Here is a 14,543-nt window from a genome sequence, read left to right on the forward strand (position 1 = left end):
CTGGAGGACAGCCTGGCAGGGGCCCGGGGCTGAGGGCCGGGGAGGAGGGTGGGCTTGCAGGATGCTGTAGCGGCAAGGCCTCCTGGTTGGAGGGTGCGCTGCAGTTCTGCAGGGTGCTGCCACAGGGCAGGTGGAGAGGGCACCGCCTCCTCCATGTCCAACTGCAGAGGACTCTACAGCTCCCTCAAAGCAACATGCTCACTTTAAACAGGTGACAGTCAGGATGCTGGCTGACTAAAAGGGCTCACCACCATAGTCAACTGTTTCCCAAGGGGGAAGCGCACAGTCTTTATCACATACAAACTAGAAAATCTCCCTGACTTGGAAGACAAATTGAAAATTCTATTAAGACCCACTCGCCATGATGATGAGGTGGCCCCCATGTGTCGGACACTGTTGGCACTGACGCTGGCCGTTCAGGGCTGTATGTGTAACTGTCTCACAAAGCCATGGGCTAGGACAAAGAAAGACACAAAGAGCTCACTGGTAAAGCGCCCTCACACTGTGGGTCACCCTGTCAAACCCTTCATATTTCTACATCATAGAACCAAGCACTACTCAGAACACTGAAGTTTATAATCCTTATTTTAAGATGCTAAGAATTTAAAACAAGATATACTTGGGTTGGGATTATGATAGTTTGTGAGACTCTTTTTTTTATTATCTTAAAGGCAATGGATCACATTTCCACAGAACATTAGAATTCTGGAAACATCTAAGCTTTCATTTAGATGAACTTGGCAGGGTAAAGATGGACAAATCAAGCAGTGACTATTTGCTTTAACAAGAACACACACCCCTCTGAGGACAGACTAGTTTTTTAAATTTTTTTTTTTTTAGTTGTAAGTGGACACAATCAATATCTTTATTTCACTTTTTTTTTTTTATGTGATGCAGAGGTTTGAACCCAGTGCCTCACATGTGCTAGGCAAGCACTCTACCATTGAGCTACAACTCCAGCCCCAAGACTAGCTCTTATGTAGCTCATGTAGGTCTACTGGCAACTTTCCATATAAATGTAACCTTGTTTTAAAGAATTTTAATATGTACAGTAAAATTTAAGAATCTACAACCATACTCACCATACAGTAATTAAGTCATATGAAATATTAATTTTTGGAAACAGAGTAAAAATACTGAAAATCCATCATTACACAAGATACGACCTAAACCAATCTAGAATGTAGCAGGTTCACGGACGCAAGATGAGCGGTCAGTCCTGCAGCCAGCCCAGCCATGCCACCTCCCAACTCTAGGCCTTTGGAGCCTGACTTGATCTCTGTACTTCAACTTCCTCTTGATAAAATGGAAATAATATTTATCTTACAGGTAAGGTTAAATGGGACAATAAAATAAGCAGCTCCGTGCCTCACATGCAGAAGCCACCCACAGGCATTAGTTCTCACCGTCAACTTATCCCCAGAAAGAAGTCGAAGGCCTCAGCAGAAGCCCAGGCATGCTTTCACAAACCCGCCAGCCACACAGCTCACCAGGCATGCCTGCAGTACTATGGTGCATGTTGGAAAAAAGATTATTTATACTACCAACCTCCACCAACAGCTGTATGTCCAGATCCAGATGGGTAAATTTTTTCATTAAAACACAATTTTCCACTGGGCAAGGAGGAAACTCACCCAGCAACCCAGGAGGCTGAGGCAGGAGGATAGCACATTTGAGGACACCCTTAGCAACCTAGTACGCCCCGTCTCAAAAAACAAATTTTTTTAAGCCTGCAAAAAGGGGAGGGGGCTGGAGATGCAGTTCAGTGTAAAACCTCTGGGTTTAATCCCTAGTATTACAAATAATAATAATAATAATAATTGACCTTTCTTAGTGACATACTCCCTTCCCTTTCTCCATTTTAAAATAATGTATAACCCCAGCTATGAAATTAACACCCAAACTCTTTTCCATAACAAAAGGTTTGATTCTGAGCTCTGAGAAAATCTGCTGTGAACCATGCAGAACTACCCACAACACCTTTTTGTGACACTCTTACCAGGGTTGTTTCTAAAAGCTGTTTCTAAAAATCATGCAAACAGAGTAGCACCCATGTTTCATGGGGACGCAGACCCGCTCTCCTGGCTCCTGCTTCCTTTTGCTGCAGACTAGAGGCTACTTTCTCAGCTGCCTCTGGCATGAAGGCCTCTGGCAAGTGTAAAAAGCAATTGGCTGAGTACTGCACACACCAGCATGCACACCCCTGCACACACCAGCATGCACACCACTGCACACACCACCATGCACACCCCTGCACACATCACCATGCACACCACTGCACACACCACCATGCACACCACTGCACACACCACCCACCATGCAACACCCTGCACACACCACTGCATGCACCATCATGCACACCACTACATACACCATGCACACCACTGCACACAATAGCATGCACACACACTGCACATGTATCACACACACCCTGCACATACCACTACACGCACCGTCATGCACACACACTGTACATGTACTGCACACACTACTGCATGCACCAGCATGCACACACTGTACATACTACCATGAACACACGGCACACTCTACCATGAACACACCCTGCACACACCACTGCACACACACTGAACACACCACCATGTGCCTGCACTGCACACACCCTGCACACACCACTGCATGCACCACCATGCACACACCCTGCCCACACTGCACACACCACCATGCACACACTATCATGTGCACACACTACCATGTACACACTCTGCCTATGCCACCATGCACACACACTGCACATGTACTGCACACACCCCCATGCATGCAAACTTTAGAAAATGCTTCCAAGATTTTTCTGGTGATCAGTTACCTACTGAAACTTAATACTATTTGCATTTTACTATACACACGTGCCTCCAGAAATGTGGACAATTGTTTTAAAATTTTTAAATTTTCAATCATGTATTATAAGTCAGACAGATAAAAATGATCCAACTTAGAGACCTATTCCAACTGCAATGCTTCAAGAGAAGAAAGTACTAACTGAAGAACAGTGTCTTATTGTCTGGCCCTTGGGTATTGCCAGAAGTCTCTCTCACAAGCAGGTGGGGGCCACAAGGGAGGCCAGGCCTCTGCACTGCCCCCACTCTGCTGCCCTTGACTAGTCATCAACCAGAACTCTACCTTACATTAAGCAAACCTAGTAAACAAAAGCACGATTAATTGGGGCAGAGGGTAATAAATCAAAGAGCATTTGCTTTAAACAACACACTTACCCTTGACCCCAGGGGCTGATTTCTACGAAGCCTGTCAAGAGTTCCTATTCCTCATCAACAGGAAAACCTGCATTCAAGTTACAAATGAAACGCTCGGGCCAACAGAACAATCGTGCTGTGTCACGTTCATCCAGAAGTATCCCACCACCAAACGCCTCTGTGAACCAGACATTCACCTCTTGTGGACACAGATCACCCAGGACCTCTCCAACACAGGAACAAAATGGCCCCTAGGCAAACACTGCCACCTTTTGATGCACATACAGAAAAGCACATTAAGCATGAATGTTCAGTTTAACAGAACAGTGAAGCGGAGAGCTGCAGCTGTCACTTGGGCTAAGTACGCACACTGCTAGCTCTTCCAGCTTGAGCACAGGGTCTGCACAGGTCCGAGGCCTGCCCTTCAGCCTGCTGGAGGTCTGTCTGGCCCGGTGCTTGCCTGCATGCTTGTTTTACTTAGCAGGATACAAATGGACTCATGAGCAAATGGACTCCCTACCTCTGCCTCTTCTGCTCAACATTTGGTTTCTGAATCAACCACATAACTTAGATTTTGTTCACTGTACTGCAGAACAGTACTTCATTATGTGAATGAAACTCCATGATTTATTCACCCAGTCTACTGCTGGTGGGCTCTGGGGTTATTTTTCATGTAGGGCTTTTATAAAAAACACAACTCTGAATAACCTCACACGTGTCCCTGCTCACACAGGCACACGATGTGCTATGGGAAGGGACAAGAAGCAGCACTGCCAGGTCAAAGGCATGTTTTTCATGACATGCTGCCAAGCAATTTTCTAAGATGGCTTTAGAAATCTATGTCGAATATTAATGAACCAATATTCCACTTCTGTGCATATGAGGGAGCCAGCGCCTCCCTCCTCCATCATTTCTGAACAACTTCAAGGGCAGCAGGTAGAACACTGCCACTCCATGTCCAGAACATGCTGTTATTACCTACATCGGAGAAGATGGACAGAATGAGGGTACTGCCCAGACTGGGGCCAAACCCTGCAGGGGGACATCCATCCCATCCCACCTCTAGAACTTATGTCCACAGTTATGACCTGGGGGCCTCATTTTCCTAACTCACTTAGGAACACCTCTCTCAGAGATCACTGCAAAGATTAAACAGAGTGATGTGGGCAATTCTGTGGTCATACTACACATTCTGTAATTGTCAGTTATTACTGTCATCAACATGTCGCCCACAGCTATAAAGAACCGATGGCAAACTTCCCCCGGAGGAGGAATGCACACAGAGTGAGTGTTAGACGTGAGCTTCACCCATGACACCTTCGGAGGTGAGGAAGCCACCTCTTAGAATTGCATGAGAAGAGCAGCAAGCTAGCAGAAGGTCAGATCATGACCCATCTTCAGGCCAGACTTCCTGACGGCCTGGGAAACGGAAATGTCTTTTACAATTGTCTTATCAACGAAGGGTGACCGAATAGGCACTTGAAATGTAGCACTTTGGCAGAGGATTACCTTGACCCAAAGGCAGCTAACAACAGGTGTGGGCCAGGTGCAATGGCACACTCCTGTAATCCCAGCGAGCAAGAGGCTGAAGCAGGAGGAGCAAAAGTCCTCTGTTGAGAGTTCCTATTCCTCAGCAACTTAGCGAGGCTCTGTCTCAAAAACATTTTCAAAAGGTCTGGGGTGTAGCTCAGTGATAAAGCACCCAAGGTTGACCCCCCCCAGTGCCAAAAGCAAAAGGCTGCAGGTGCAGGTGCTCTGCTCTCCCCTCTTCTCCCTAGGAGGGCGATAAACCCCCATGGGGAAAGCCCTTCCTGTTCCAGAGGGATACAAGCAATCTTGTCATCAGAGATGGGAAGTGTCAAGGCCCAGGGGACTGTTGGACCAACCTCGTTAAAACAGCAGCGATCCTCCTCTGGTCCCTATATGCTCTGCCTCCGCCTGAGTGACCTGGTACAGGGGTGTCAGTGCTACCTGCTTGCTGCGGTCTTCATTTTCCTATGGGGCACCCATGTTCGTGTAAAAGCTCTGCATGCTTCTCTCCCAGTGCTGATGGGTGCTCTGCTCCCCTGCATCACAAGGGAACGGACTAGGTGACTTGAACACAGTCCCCTCTACTGGGGAGAGGCAGTGCTCACTCCCAGCTAGAGCCATGGGAGCAAGGGCGGTGGCACTATAGCCCAGGCCTGGCCTCTTGAACATTCTCATGTACTCAATTCTTTTAGATGGCCTTTAGATTATTTGCCCAATTCCAAACATCCATCAAATATTTTTTTTTTTTTTTTTTTTTTTTTTTTTTTTTTAATATTTATTTTTTAGTTATTGGCGGACACAACATCTTTGTTTGTATGTGGTGCTGAGGATCGAACCCGGGCCGCACGCATGGCAGGCGAGCGCGCTACCACTTGAGCCACATCCCCAGCCCTCCATCAAATATTTACCAGAATTGCACTAAGTTTATAAGATATTTGAGGAAAACAACGTCCCTGTGATACTGAATTTCCCCTGCGAACCATGGTGGTCCCGTGGCTTTATCTGGATCCTTCATATTTCCTGGTAACATTCTATAGCTCAACATGGTTACTATAAACTTCTCCATAAGCCACACCTTGGTTTATCAAGCTGCATTTCTGTTTCATGAAGAAACGGGGGGCGGGGGGTATTATTCATATTGTTTCTGACTGTTATCAATACTCACTTTTCTATGCTGATTTTGTCACTGACCATCTCTCTATTTTCTTCCTAAAAGTCAACGTTTTTGGCCAACTTACTTGGTGCACAATGTCATCTCCACTTGAAGATGATCCAGTCTGCTGCTTTCTAGAACTGAACTCATTTCTTTTGGTACTGGCTCAGCCTGCAGGTATCTCAGCAGAACTATGGTATCACCCTTGCTCCTGAGTCTCCTGGGACCTTCTCCAGCCACCCCAGCTACCGGTGACGTGATGACTTGACAGGTGCTTCTCCCTATGGTAAGGACGGGTCTTCCAGCCCTGGATCCTAATGGATGCTGAATCTTATAGGAGCTATTGATTTAAGAGAAAGTGCACTGAGTGGGGATTTTATTTGGCTTAAGAATAATTTCTTAGTTAAATGTTAGATAAGTAAACCACGAGTAGAAGATGCTGCCCAGCTGACCTGAGTGTTGAAACTGAAGCAGCTGACTTCCCGGTTGTGGAAGCACAAATAGAATAAGGAAACATGGACAAAACTACCGCAGAAGAAAACAGACAGGTCGGTCCGACGGGGGACACAGCTTTTAATCCTAGAATGCGTCCTCTTTCACTATGAATTACAAAACAAAACACAGGCTTTACAGAACAATGACTAGGAATTCCTAACTTGTCAAGCTTCTTACCTTTGCTTAAGTGAAATCTCTAGAATCAGTTTCATAACGATTTTAAGGATCAGTAATCCTTTTAAAACAAATCCTTTAAAACCCCTTTTGTGAACAATCCTGGGCTGATTCTGGCAGCAAGGAAACACCACATGAGCCCTGAGAGCAGCTGCAGAGGAGACCCTCGGGGCCATCTCATAGGGCGAAGCGAGCCCCAGGCTGAGCCCTCAAGGACCCAGCTATCACAGCAGCATTTCTACCCCAGCAACACAGGCAGAGAGCAAGTGTACACAGCAGTCTCTCCAACAGCAGAGAACAGTCCAGCGCAGACGCAGACCTAACTGAAGACAGGACTGGCTCTGGAGAGGGCTGCTCAGCGTCAGCCAGGACGCCTATGGAACAGGGCCAGCCCTGCTCAGGAACACGCCAACGGGAACCCAGGGGCCTCGACAGCACTCCACAAGCTGGTCACAGAATTCACATGAAAATGAAAGGGCCAGGGATCGCCAAAGGACAGCTACGAGGAACTAGAAAACAAGGCTTTGCTACCAAACACAGGTCCTATTTAGAGGCGACAGTGCTGAAAGCAGGCTGTGTCAGCGCGAGGCGGTGGACAGCGGGAACTAGGCCTGTAGAACCCAGAGTGAAAAATGGCTCTCACCCTTAACAAACAGTCAAAAAAATATTTTGAGATAATACTAGTGACACAGAAAAGTAAAGAAATTCACCTTTCAGTGTCCGTAAGTAAATAAAGCTCTACGGCACCCGGCCACTGTCTCTCAGTGACAGAGTGGCTTCTGCAGGATGCTGCAGCCTGGACTGGCTGGCGCGTCCCCCAAGGCTCCTGTGCTGACATGCAGTCCTGCTGTGAGCTCATGGCAATGATGCCCTCTCACCAAATCCCCTCTAAAGAAACATGTTTTTGTTTTTGTTTTTTTTAAGGGACCTCATGAAGACAGAAGGGAGGCCCATAGAGCGGAGGAATGGGTGGGGGAGGAGAGGGCAAGGCAAGGAGGCCTGGAGAGTGAGGCGGGTCAAACGGTTATATGTGCGTGTACGATGACTCACAGTGAATCCCACTGTCACACATCATCAAACTGTGTGGCCACAGTCACCGCCAGGTCATGAGAGGCACCAGGTGGGAGCCAGGGAGACCCAGCCAGGCCAAGTGCACTAGGGACATAGGCCCCCTTCTGGGTGGCTGCATCTCTGGGCCATTCCTTCTAGATTCTCCTTTCTAATGTTTTAACAACTGCATGAGCCTCACTGGTACCTTCTGAGGTCTCCTTACTCTGCAGACCAGAGAGGAAATCTCAGCCAGGGAGGACCCACCCGTGCCTACCTGGGGACCAACCCTGCGCCCAGGGCCCAGGCTTCTGGCTGCCCTCCAGAACCCTCCGCACACCCCACACTGGCTTCACCTGCTTTCCAAGGTCCGTTTGCCTACCGCTGGTGTGAGTTCTAATCCTTACCAACTGTGTCCCACCCACAGGCCAGCAAGTCACCCCCAGACCTCTTTAATCACAGTCTACACCATACAGTGCCCCAACTGCCAGCCACGACCCATTAGACTCAAGGTCCTGTGTGAAGCAGAATAGGGTACTGATGGGATAAAGGCCAGGAATGACCCCTGGACACACAGACCCAAGTCTAGAAAACAGACGGGGTCAGTATGACGGATATTTCACACTGGCATTTGAGTAAAAATCATCTTTGTTCATCACACGAGCACTCACCAAGTAAGCGCCCTAAACAGAGGACGACTTGTCAACCTGACCCTGGTGAGTTACAGCCCGTCACCTGTCCATGCAAGAGCCGTGGGCCACACTCGCACACGACGTGCTCTCCAGGTGCAGCCTGCACCTCCAGAGGCCGAGCTCCTCGAACACCTCACAAAGCTCACTGGCAAAAAATTCCAGTGGCTTCCAGACCTTTCTCGTCTGTGGTATACCCATGGCATATGCCTGTAGTTCTTTTAGTGAGGCACAGAGTTTGAACCTCAGCACCACATAAAATAAATAAATAATTTTAAAAAAATCTCCAAATAACTAACAATCCTTCTCCATACCACTCAGAATTAAAATCGATTTCGTGGCTCCCCAGCCTGCTGCTGACCTCTCCCTGTGGGCAACTACCACAGCACAAGGCCACTTTTACTTCCTTCACAGAAATCTCAATGGAAACAATATTCCTTGCCGACAAAATATTCCAGTAACATTAAGACCACAGATAAACCAGACCAAAAGGGACAGCTCTGTGAGGGCTACAGTGGAGGGGACCCGGGGAGCACCTGGCCAGGAGGGTCGAGCATCCGTGGCGAAACTGCACCCCCTGGCGGCCATAGTGAGAAGGGCCTGCCGATCTGAACAGAGGCCCAGGGCAGACAGACCAGGGAAAATCCCCAAAGGCTGTTTGCCGTGCGGCATTTACACAACACACCTGTCTGCAAAGGGTCACACTCACCGGGGAGTGGCATGTGTGACCTCCAGCACGCCCTGAACAGGCGTTGAAAATTAAACACCAGAGAAACACTGGAGCAAGAAAACAAGTTTTATTCAAGAGACGAGAGAGAGAGAGAGAGAGAGAGAGAGAGAGAGAGAGAGAGAGAGACTCCTCTGGAGAGGAGGGTCCAGGGCTGGTGCCAGGCAGTGGGGGTGTCTTGCCCCTGATAGATTTCAGGGTTCCTGTCTTCTCGTGCCTACGTGAGCAAAGGGCAGGGAGAGCGCTGCCAGGGGCTGACCGCTGAGGTAGGCAGCCTGGTGCTGAGAAGTGCTACCTACCCACTTCCTTTTCCTTAATCATCACCAACCTGCCCTTTGCCGGTCTCACCACCATTCGGCCTTGCTATCCCACTCCTTGGTATTCATCCAAAAGAACTAAAATCGGCATACTTTAGGGATACAGAGATGGCATTGTCCACAGCAGCAAAATCCACAAGAGCCCAGGTTGGAACCTGCCATCGACAGAGAAGTGGAGAAAGGAAATGTGGGCTATTGACAGCGGAGCTCTACTCGGCCACAGGGCGGAGTAGAGCATGGCACCTGCAGTAAACGGGTGGCATGGAGACACCACGCCAGGCGAAACGAGCCAGACTCAGAACGACGACAAGGTGCAGTGTCGGCCCTCGAGTGGGAAAGCCAGAGAGGAACTAGGCATCTGAAGAGGAGGAGCCCAGGAAAACAGGAGTGAGAACAGCGCAGGAAAGGAAGGGGACTGCGGGGGAGATGGGAAAGGGCGGGAGCTGCAGGTGATGGTGACCTCATCGCGTGGTGGCGTGGTGTGGTGCATGGCCGTCTCACAGTGAGCTCCACTGTACATGTGACCACAGAGCACCAATCCAAACACAGTGAACAAGGGAAGACCAAGAGAGAGGAGGACCGGCCGAGGGGGGAGGAGGAGGAGAGCGGAAGTACTGGGGCCTGAGATGGAGTGGATCATGGCGCATGCGTTTGTAAATAGTCAAAATGAACTCACTATTATGGGCAACTATAACATACGAATAAAGACATTTTTTTAAAAAACACTGTAAGAGGGGCTAGCGCTGTGGCTCGGTGGCAGAGCACTTGCCTGGCATGGGTGAGGCACTGGGTTCAATTCTCAGCACCACATAAAAATAACTAAAAATAAAATAAAGGTCCATTGACAAGTAAAAAAATATTTAAAAAATAAAAACACTGTCAAGGAAAAGTCAAGCCACAGGCTGGAAGAAAATTTATCTCCTAAAGAACCTGTATCCAAAATATATAAATTTAGAACTTTCAGAACCCAATAAGAAACAAACACCCTAATTAATACCCGGCTAAAAACTTGGACACTTTACCAAGGAAGACACAAGATGGCAAATAAGCACATGAAAAGACTTCAACATCATAAGCCCTTAAGGAAATGCAAATATAACCACGAAAAACCCCCAACGAGGACCTGGAACCCCCGCAGCCAGGGGAGTCTAAGGTGCACAGCGCCTGGGAACAGCTGGGCCGCTTCTTAAAAAGAAACTTCACGCACCCTACAACTCCGCAGTCTCGCCCCGAGGCTCCGAAACGACAGGACGGAGGTACTGACCCAGAGGCAGTCCACAGCAGCTCTGTCCCTCCCATAGGAGGAGCCCCTGTCACTGCCCGCACACAGACCCACACACCGGACACCCTATGGGGGCGCCCTTACTGCTCGGCGGGAACAGGGAACGACCATGGGTCCATGCTGCGATGTGGGCACACGGGAAAGTGACTGCGGAGCAAAAGAAGCCAGGCTCGCCCCAACAGAGCACACGTCCCTGACCTTGTTCACACAGTCCAAGGACACGCAGACATCAGCACAGCAACAAAAAGCCAGGGACTGGGGGGCAGGGGACAAGGAGGCAGGTGGGAGGCGGTCCGTCCTCCTCTGGAAAGAGACCTGCCGCCCCTGGGAGGGAAACCTTTACTGTGGTCCTTGGAGGAGCTCAGTGGCCACATCTGGCAGCTCTACATGTGGGCTCAGCCTCTAAAGCCAGGGTCAGCAAACGACTGCCCACAGGCCGCCCTGTCCCTCTGGGCAGTCCTGCAGAACACAGCCCCTACATTCACCACCACACGGCTGTCTTCGCACCCCTGGGCTGGAGTGGCTGCCACCACAAGGCTCCATCACCTGATGTGATGACCATCTGGCCCTTCAAGAGTCTGCTGACTCCTGCTCAAAGAAACGTGCTCTGCGTGCCAGACACGGGCACACTGTTGACAGCAGCAGCGGCTGAGGACACCCACGCGTGCGTCGATGAAGATGAGTAAAGCAATCAGGGACCCAGCCTTCAACTACAGTGATACACTGACCCACGGGCGTGTAAACAAGGAGAGCCTCAGAAACACGTCACCTGAAGAAAGCCATCTGCACCACGTGACATCACAACGCAACAGCACCAAGCAAGGCAGCACCAGGGCAAAGCAGAAGGCAGCGAGGCGGCTGGGGGCTGCCCTCCAGAAAAAGGGGCAGGGCAGGGGCAAAAAGCACTTCAACTTCTCCTTTATTTAAAACAAAACTGACCAAAATGTTTTAAGAGCAGATTAAACTTAAATCTGATGCTTATCAATATCCTAGAAAACCAGAGAGAGGTTTTCTGCGGGCTCCTCCCCACCCAGCTGCACATCACCCCACCTTCAAACAGCTGACTGAACTTTTTCAAACCAACAGATATTCATGAAACAAAGACAACTTCCCCTTTTATCTTCTGAAGTTAAGTGATTTACCAATGTGAAATTTACCCTTCAAAGGAGGCCTGAAACAAAGTCCCAGTATGCTTTGTACAAAAAATGGAGCTAGCCAGGCGCGGTGGCGCATGCCTGTAATCCCAGTAGCTCAGGAGGCAGAGGCAGGAGGATTGAAATTTCAAAGCCAGCCTCAGCAACAGCGAGGCGCTAAGCAACTCAGTGAGACCCTGTCTCTAAATAAAATACAAAACAGGGGGCTGGGGCTGGGGCTCAGCAGCAGCGCACTGGCCTGGCACATGTGAGGCACTAGGTTCGAGCCTCAGCACCACATATAAATAAATAAATAAAGATCTATCAACAACTAAAAAAAAAAAAGGTTAAAAAAAAATACAAAACAGGACTGGGATGAGGCTCACTGGCTGAGCGCCCCTGAGTTCAATCTCCAGTTAACCCGCCCAAAAAACCACACCTATAAAATCTAAACCAGTGGGCACCTGAAAGGCACCTACATGAACAGACCGGAGGGATGACCCTGGGTTTCATCGCTAGGGACATCTGGACGCCCTGGAGCAGAGGGACAGGGCTGTGGCGGAAGAGAATCCGTGGCAACAGAGGACTGGGTGAGGCCTCGCCCCACATGCTGCTGCAGAGGGCGCCTCCAACGCCAGCTCACGGGCTGTTTCAGGCCATAACTTCACAACTGGACATTTTAAGCAGGATTTTCTGAAACGAATAACCATTAATTTGGGAGGAAAAACAATGTGTGTGCACACAGCCCTGTGTATGAAACTTTTGGAATCACCGGCTGATTGACTATCCAAAAAACTTCTGTTTACACACACGCAAAATCATTCTGTTCATAGTGACATTAGAGGGATGCCACCTGAGCAGCAGGTGCTCACCCTGATGGTCACATGCCTAAGGATAAACAGCAGTGGTGCACAGGAGGCACAGGTCCCCACAAAACCATATCGCACATCTGTAAGGACGACCTAGGAGCCAAGGCCGAACAGAGCACACACTCGCTGCCAGGCGGGCACCCCAGCTCATCCTGCCATCAGCTGGGACAGGCGGCCAGCCTCCCCACTCCCCCAGGAGGGCCTGGAGAAGGGTGGGCAAGGCTGGAAGCAGAACCAGCCCTGGGCCCTGGCTCCAAGGAGCGGGATGCCAGGCCAGGAAAGCGCCCCACTCAGAGAGAACCCAGACTTGCACCCTCCCGACCGGGGATGAGCGGACAGACGCACGTGGCTGTACGGGCAGGCGTCACTGGTCATCACAACACTGGAAGCATCTCTGTTTAAAAGTAAACATGTGAGACAGATTGCTAAGGTGCCAACGGCTACAGAAATCGTTCCATTACCTTCTCTCCAGGTTTGGGTGATTGCTGCAACTTCTCATAATCTTTCTTAGTCTCCAAAATTTTTTTCACAAGTCCACCTGTTGAAAATCAGTGATTGTAGGTTAAAGATATTCTCTGTTCCAAGAAGCTATTTCCAAATGGGTGGGAGGGTGGGAAAAATACTAAATTCTATACTAAAAAGTTTCAAATAATCTATTTGATGAAGCTAGTCTACGAGAGAATGGTACAGCAGCTGGTATTGGAAATCAACTATAAAACTTTAAAGTCTAAGAAATCAGCTCATAGAAAGGGGAAAAGCTTTGGAAATAAAATAGATTTTCTTTTCTACTTCCAGAGTCAAGAAGTATTAGATTAACACCACAAAACATGACCATCTATTACAAACATAGCAATTCCAAATTATTTCTAAGTACTGCTATATATATATATATATATATATATATATATATATATATATATATATATATATATGCAAAAATACTACATTTCTTTTAGAATTGCAGATGGGATATATATCATACAAAAAATCATTTTCTTGAAAATATTATTCCACCTGACCACATATCATTATGGCACTGACAGAATACATCACACACACCTACATGGTGAAGACCACAAAGCTCCAAAAGGGGTTGAGGACTATTTCCTTATATTGCAATAGAAGGGATGCCAGCAAGGACTCAGTTTAAACTATAGAAGCATGGAGGTGGGGACAGGTACTAACACACACACACACACACACACACACACACACACACACTTCTCCTTTTTTGAAAATGGAAGGATCCAGCTGGGTATGGTGGCTCATTCCTGTAAACCCAGTGGCTTGGGAGGCTGAGACAGGAGGATCATGAGTTCAAAGCCAGCCTCAGCAGCAAGGCCCTAAGCAACTCAGGAAGACCCTGCCTTTAAATAAAATACAAAAAAGGGCCGGGGATGTGGTTCAGTGGTTAAGGGCCCCTGGGTTCAATCTCCAGGACCAAAACAAAAAAAGAAAAGGAAAGAAGATGGAAGGATCCAGATTACAGGCCACGTGGCTGGGCGCTACAGTGTGTTTTAAAGCAAGCCATGAAAAACAACAAACACCCCCCCCAGGGGTGGACCAAGCAGCTGGGATCTGCCTGCAGTCCCAGAGCCAGGGGGAGGGTACACTGCCAAGGCCGGGGCCCAGGCCATGCCCCAGGCCATGCCCGACCACTGGTGACCTCAACACTCAAGCCCGCAAGCAGGTTAGCATCCCGGCAGGCCTTCAGTCTTTTTCTCTTGTCGGTTTCCCTGTTATTGTCTTCCATGTCAGTTTATATGGTTTCCTGCTGTGCTCGTTATTTCACATTTTAAAATAATTTTAATATTTTTTTTACTATTTTTTCCCTCTTTCCTTCTCTCCTTTATATTCCACCCCTTTTATCTTTTGCTTTCTCTTCTGTACCTATTCATTCCCCAACATTTTTTTTTCG

The 14,543-nt window shown here is 48.5% G+C and overlaps 1 protein-coding gene across 6 annotated transcripts in view; it reads right to left on the reverse strand.

Moving 5' to 3' along the window:
- Traf3ip1 (TRAF3 interacting protein 1) overlaps positions 1-14,543 on the reverse strand; it is a 48,801-nt gene that overhangs the window by 4,717 nt on the left and 29,541 nt on the right. For all 6 annotated transcript variants that reach the window (XM_046456935.2, XM_058583298.1, XM_046456934.2 and 3 more), the window contains one exon: positions 13,087-13,163. In XM_046456935.2, the coding sequence (XP_046312891.1) occupies positions 13,087-13,163 (77 nt within the window). The remainder of the gene's footprint in view (positions 1-13,086; positions 13,164-14,543) is intronic.

This window comes from Marmota monax, unplaced genomic scaffold (assembly GCF_021218885.2).
Source record: "Marmota monax isolate L192 unplaced genomic scaffold, Marmota_monax_Labrador192_F-V1.1 WCK01_AAM20220418_F8-fsc00230, whole genome shotgun sequence".
Lineage (NCBI taxonomy): Eukaryota > Metazoa > Chordata > Mammalia > Rodentia > Sciuridae > Marmota > Marmota monax.